This window comes from Nannospalax galili, unplaced genomic scaffold, assembly GCF_000622305.1.
Source record: "Nannospalax galili isolate Female #2095 unplaced genomic scaffold, S.galili_v1.0 scaffold287, whole genome shotgun sequence".
NCBI lineage: Eukaryota > Metazoa > Chordata > Mammalia > Rodentia > Spalacidae > Nannospalax > Nannospalax galili.
The window spans coordinates 2,200,644-2,207,624 of record NW_008357493.1 but is presented as its reverse complement, the minus strand read 5'-3'; the positions used below and the strand labels follow the sequence as shown (position 1 = coordinate 2,207,624).

At 40.7% G+C, this 6,981-nt stretch overlaps 1 protein-coding gene across 1 annotated transcript in view; it reads right to left on the bottom strand.

The window, feature by feature from the left end:
* Ercc5 (ERCC excision repair 5, endonuclease) overlaps nucleotides 1-6,981 on the bottom strand; it is a 38,847-nt gene that overhangs the window by 29,951 nt on the left and 1,915 nt on the right. Inside the window, exons 2-3 of the mRNA XM_029557207.1 lie at nucleotides 2,696-2,871; nucleotides 217-363 (exon numbers count right to left, since the gene is read on the bottom strand). Coding sequence (XP_029413067.1) covers nucleotides 217-363; nucleotides 2,696-2,871 — 323 coding nt within the window. The remainder of the gene's footprint in view (nucleotides 1-216; nucleotides 364-2,695; nucleotides 2,872-6,981) is intronic.

The following is a 6,981-nucleotide window of genomic DNA, read 5'->3' as shown; positions in this document are numbered from 1 at the left end:
GTAAGTAAAGGTGCTAATTAACAGGGTAGGCAGTGTGGCATCACAGCTTTTCTTATTAGCAAAGCTGATTCTCTCAGAAGTGGGAAGGCTCATGCCTTCACATCTCCAAGTCAACCACACCCTGCTCCTCCTCTCTTCATTCTTTACTTTCTACTGAGAGTTAAAATGAGATAGGGAAAGAGAGCACCAGGAGTTCAACAAAAACATAGCTTAAACTGTCTTGACACCCCCATGGTCCTCTTCCTGCCTTTTGCCTCTGAAGGCAGTTTTGAGAGCCTGTCTCTTCAGAAATGTTTTCAGAAGCTTCTCTGTCGTTCTCCTGGAGTCACTGGAGGCATAATCCTTCCTCTGCCTTCTCTTCGCCTGTGAGAAGGAAGCACACGAGATCTCACCTCGGGCACTCTGCTAAGATGATCCCATCTGTCTGAATCTAGGGACAACGGCTGCTTGTGTTCCCTTGTCCCTGCTGTCAATAACCAGCTTCAGATTCTGCCTTGTGAAGGACACTCAGAACCCCACCTAAATATAAGTAAGATATACCTGGGAAATTATTAACTTACTTTCAGTTGCTTTTCAATATCCTTCAGTACCACCAAGAAGCCTAAAACTTAATGATACGTAATCGAATAAATAAAACATAACATTCCAAAAACAACTGAATACTGTGTTTTCAGAAAATGGATTATTTATATGTAGCTCTATCCCTCAACATTCAAATTATGTCAGAAGAAATCTTGAAAATGTATAAAAATATCTTCTAATTAATGTCTAGCTCGGACTGGAAAGATGGCTCAGTGGTTAAGCGCACTGGCTGCTCTTGCAGAAGCCATGGATTTGACTCCCAGCACCCATATGGTGGCTACTAACCATCCTTAACTCTAGTTCCAGGGGATCCAACACCCTCTTCTGACCTCTGCAGGCACTGCACAACATGAGTACACTTACATACATGCAGGCAATACACTTACACATAAAAAAAATATTTAAAAAAAAAAAAAAAACTTCTGGCTGGACAGACTGAAATGTTGTTAGGACAGTGCTGCCTAGACAGAACACAAAGACAGTACCGCCCAGCAGAAGGCATTTTCTTGAGCATCACCTGAACAAGTACAGTGACAGCATTTACAGTAAAGAGACTTGTTCTTTACGTCCTTTAGTATGAAAGAGGATTTACACACCATTTGTAACTTCTTGTGGAGACTGGATCTAGGTAGGGGAGACCTGGAATCATCTGAAGCAATTTATTGTTCAATCAGCCTGGTTGTATATGGAACAAGGGGTCAGTGTGCAAATGGTCCAGGTCTGGAGGGTCATGTATGATCAGTCTGGGTGCTTGACAAGAGCCCTTTACATGGGCTTCTTTTTCAAAGAGTCTGTTAAAAAAGGTTAGTGACTGTATGGTTACTGAAACTCCCTTTAGCCTCTTTTCAGTGAGGCAGTGAAGAGTAGAATTCTCATACTCAACAGACGAATAAGGAGATATACAAGGAATTCTACTTTTTAAAGCGTAGATATTGTGCTAAGTTTTGTTGCTTTTCATGACTAGTTTTTAAAGGAGTATTTCAAAATATACTGTTGGTTACTTACTTCACCGAAAACAGTTGTAACCTATGTGGCAAGGCGCATTCTTTGGAATATTTCTGGCAAACTAGATAACTTACTCTGCAATACTTAGGAATCAATTCTTCTCTATGCCGTGTTGTCTGGAGCTGGGTTTTCAGTTGAAGTAAGTCACTGCAAAGCTCTGATAAAACGATTTTGTCATAGTTTGCTGTTTTAATATAAATATTTTAATGTGTTTTACATACAAAAGTTCAAGGCTACTTTGACTGAAACATCATTTGGTTTCAAGAAATTCGATACAAATCACCAGTGATATTGCCAGATGCTAAAAATTAAAAGTCAGGGAAGGAAGAGAAAACAGCAGAAGGGAGGACGGGGAAAAGGGGAGAGAGAGGGAGGGCCAAGGAGGTCCATCCAGTCAGGCACGAGGGGAGCAGGCTCTGCTTTGGTTGAATATAAGGCAGAAATACCAAGCTGCTTTCTTTTCTAATCTTTCTAAAAATGACCTAACATGAATTATGCCCTGGGTCATGGCAACTATAACTCAAGTTAAGATATTTGACAGAGACAACAGCGATCCCCATGCGCATCCAAATCCTTACCTTCTCCCACATCTTCACTAAGATATTTGTCTGGCAGACAAAGAGGTGATATTTTTCAACATACACATGGGTGCTTTTATTTGGGCTGCTTGAACAGTATTAAACAACTTTCAAAATAATAAACTCATGTCTCATTTCCTTCCTGTCCAACCCACTATCCACTTAGCACCACCTAGCCTTGCTTCCTCCTGAAACTCAATTCACTTAGAGGGCTCCCTGTCAGTGATGACACTCTACCTCCTCTTCAGGGAGCTGGTTCCTAAGTGGGCTTCCAAAGTGAGCAGCTGCAGCAGCGCTGGACTGAACAAGGACCACCTAAACACATACTCTAAAGGGGAAACTATTTTTAAGAATTCTAGTCATTTCTGTTAAAAGCTAAATTTGGTCACTGCATCCATGATGGACTCTCATAAACGCTTTTTAAAAGAAAAACTGTCAAAGATAAATTCTTCAAAAATTGAAATTAAATTGGTTATGTAACAAAAATGCTCTTGGTAGCTAAAGAGAAAATAAAATCAGGTGATGCCTACCAAGGTCTGTTTCTTCAACAGCGGGGCGTCCCCGTCGAATACAAAAATAGGACGAATTCGGAAAAATAAGAGTTTGCACAGTCGGTGGAACAAAGTGAGAAGATGAGCGTTTTCGACCGTGTTCCCATGGCGATCTCGGACTCCTTTGAGTGCTTGGTTTAACCAAATGCTAATATCTGTGAGAACCGTTAAAGGAAAACCATTTGGAATTTCTAACCTCATTCTCACAATTTCAATTTTCTAGTAACCAATAGCAAAAAACACAATACATCACCATTTATGAGGCAGAAAGACACCGGCCCCGATGGAGTCTACCCAAAGTCAGCTAACTTTATTTCAGCTCACTACTACTTTTCATACTAAATTTTAAAATAGTACACAGATGCATCCTCTTTAAAAAGTTTAATGGCTGGGCTGGAGAGATGACTCAGCAATTAAGAGCACTGGTTGCTCTTGCAGACAGGAGTTTGGTTCCCAGCACCCACTGGTGGCTAACAACTTTCTATAACTCCAGTTCTAGGGGATCGGACACAGTCTTCTGGCCTCTATGGGCACTGCACAACACAGGTGCACTGACATGCAGGCAAAACACTCATGCATATAAAATAGAGTTTAAGGGCAAAGAATAGTTTCTTTATATGCCCAATCTAAATGTAACAGTGGGTGTGTACACACGTATGTATGTATGAAGGCATCAAAGCAGAAAGAAGACTATTAGGGAGGAAGAGGGGGACGAGGAGGTGGGAGGGACTGAGGAGTTTAGTAAGAGAGAAGCAAATATGAACAAAGTACAGTGATATGCATGTGTAGATGAGTATGTCATAACAAAACCCAGCATTCTGAACACACACTAAAAAAGAACATTAAAAAACATTTTTATTTGATATGTATGAGTGTATTGCTTGCAAGTATGCAGGTGTACCGTGTCATGCAGTGCCCATGGAGATTAGAAGAAAGCGTTGGATCCCCTGGAACTGGAGTTATGATGGTTGTCAGTTGCCTTGTGGGTGCTGGGGTGCTGGGATTCGAACCTGGGTCTTCTGCAAGAATAGAAGTGCTCTTACCCACTGAGCCATCTCTCAAGCCCCTAAAAAAGAATTTTTTAAAAAGAGTATTACAGCCAGGTATCGTGGCACACACCTTTAATCCCAGCACTTGGGAGGCAGAGGCAGGTGGATCTTTGTGAGTTCAAGGCCAGCCTGGTCTACATAAGGAGTTCCAGTCTAGCTGGAGCTACAGGGAGACCCTGTCTCAAAAATAAATAAATAAAATAAAAATATAAACACTATAATTCCCTCTCTAATACATGTAATATGTTAGATATAAAAAACCTAGGTCACATACCAACACATGAAGAGCAGTTATCTCTACTAAAACCACAGGTCATTCATTATGTTTTCTTTCTGGAGTATTCTCACTTTTTCAACTTTTCTTAAAGATGCCTTTTTTAACAACGTACTTTGCATTTGTTCCTAAGAGTGAGCTAGAACTCTGCTGGATTTTCTGTTCTTTGCCAGCTCCTGTGACTCAACATTGAAGAGTTTTTCTGCAGTAATTTTTCCTAGGCCCATTGTGGTTTGGTGTGTATCTCTTGCAGAGGCTATCTCAGCCAGCTCACTGTACCCGTGCCCATGTCTACAGGTCTACGGCAGCACTCTGCTAGAAAACCTAGCTGGCATCAGATGCCTTTGCAGACAGACACTTCAAACTAAACACGATCAAAATCAAACTGTATGCCTTCACTAAGTGGCCTTTGCAGACAGACACTTCAAACTAAACATGATCAAAATCAAACTGTATGCCTTCACTAAGCGGCCCATGCCCCATGGCAGTGAGCTGTCTTTCAGCTAAGACAGAATTCTGGGTGTCAGCCCAAGTATCCTCAACCACTCAATATGAGATCCTACCAATCCCACCTCACAGGCATATCCAACCTTTCACATTGAGACATGATGCTGCCATCTACAAAGTTCATGCTCCAGGCCAGTACAACCAAGTTACAAAAACAAAATCTCCAAAAACTTTCAAAACATTTTAAGATATTGTGTTAGGTCACATCGTTATCCTGGGTATTTATGGACTGTAGGCTCTGGGTAAAGACAGCTGGAAGACCAGAGGTTTGCCCAGTACATCTTTAGCAAAAGCCCTCTGATATTCCCCATTGTTTTTAGGACAGTGTCCATTGATCGTCCAGGATCTACAAAAGCTGGGAATGAGCTGGCCTGCATTCATTTCTCCTGTCACATTTTAAGTCACTACACTTCTCTCAAATGCTGGATATCACTCAGCTCCTTCCTGCCTCCAAGGACTTCTCACATGCTCCTCTCTCAACCTAGCTGTCTCCTACTGTCTCAATGGGATGCTTTCCCAGCCTAGATTAAGACCTCCAGTTGTATAGAAATATGGGCATGTAACACTGAACCAAAGTGTCTGCCCTTATGGAGTTTATGACCCAGCAGGGGGAATGCCTGTGAGCTCCATGGTTCATTAAACCACTTAAGTGTGTACTATACTCCTACTACAATGTCTAGCACACAGCAGACAATACTTCTATTAAAAGAATTGAGAGTTGTGCTAATGAATGTACACTGTCCACCATGTACTACCGTACAGGTTACTAGTGTAACCTGTGTACTAGTACAATATGCTATTAGCATATTTATTCCCATATACTTGAATGCTGTGACGTACCAGGCATACCCAAGGCCCTAGGGAGATGCAACAAATAATCCATTTGTAAATAAGACAGATCCACTCTCTCAGAACCATGTATTCTAAGAGGAAGACAAATAAACTAACAGATACATGTGTTGTTAACTACCAGAAATAACAAGACTGAAGAGTGATTGGGAGTTAGGGCCTTGGCTCTTTAGTTAAGGAAGGCCTATCTCAACAGTAGAGGCCTGCACGAATGAGGGGTTCAGGGAGATACCTGGGAAGCAAAGGAGCAGCACATACAAATGGCCTGGGGCAGAAGCCACTTCTGTATGAGGCCAATATGACAGACTAGGTGGAATAGTAGGGGTTGACATATGTGGCAGGGTATAGCATCTGGGCAGTTTCTAGAATGTGACTTAAGGCTCACCTTAAGAGACATGTGAAGAACACACTGTAAAGACAGTAATTGAGGGGCTGGAGAGATGGCTCAGCAGTTAAGAGCACTGACTGCTCTTGCAAAGGACCCAGGTTCAATTCCCAGCACACACATGGCGGCTACAAACCCTCCTTAACTCCAGTTCCAGGAGAATCCGGAGTCCTCTTCTGACCTCCGCAGCACTGCATGACATGGGTGCACTCACATACATACAGGCAACACACTCATACACGTAAAATAAAAATAATAAATAAAAAATGTTAAAAAAAAAAAAGAAAAAAGAAAAGAAAGTAGTTGAAAGCAAATTACATGGAACAGAGCAAACTACGAGAACAGAGACGGCAGTGACAGAGGCATGAGAGGTGGTCAGGCCCAGGAGCCATCTTAGAGGCAGGACTCGGTATGTCTCAGTTCTACATTGCACTGGTCAGCTGCTCTGTTTGGTCTGTCTGTTTGCTGTACTATCATGCAGGGTTCTAGAAGTTTCTACACAGTCTTATCACTTTCAACTTTAGAACTGAGAAAACCTAATTTCAGATTAGTCTCTTAACTCTGCTATCCATTAAAATCTGATCTACAACTTTTAAAAGACTAGTAAATCGCACATGCTTAAACTACTAAATCATACTAAGGTGATTTTTTTATATTTAAATTAATTATGGATTACACACCAATTCTCAATCGAGGTTGAGAGTTCCGGCTTGACATTCTTAGTAAAGGAACACACACACACACACACACACACACACACACACACAAAGTTGTAGAATTTGATTTGTCAAACCTCAACACACTTGTATGTGACAAAATTAAATTCTCCAAGAGCTAGAAAGGTTAAAATCTGCAGCAAAATAAAAACAACATATAGTTAAAATCCAAAGCACCAATAACATTTAGGAACAAAAAGTAAACTTCCTTAGTACTAAAGTTAGGTGACTGAAAGCTGAATTAATCCACATCAAGACGCATTAGTGGAGTATAGTATTTTCTTAATACATGTAATGCATTAACAAATGATAAGGTCTGTAAGAGACAAAACTAAACTTAATTCTTAATTAAGAATTTAATTAAGAATTAATTAATTCTTAATTATTTTACACACATTTAAATTGTAGAAATAAGACACTCAGCTATAGAGATGGTTCAAAAGCCAAACACTTTATTTAATAAAGTAATTTATGAACCTGATATA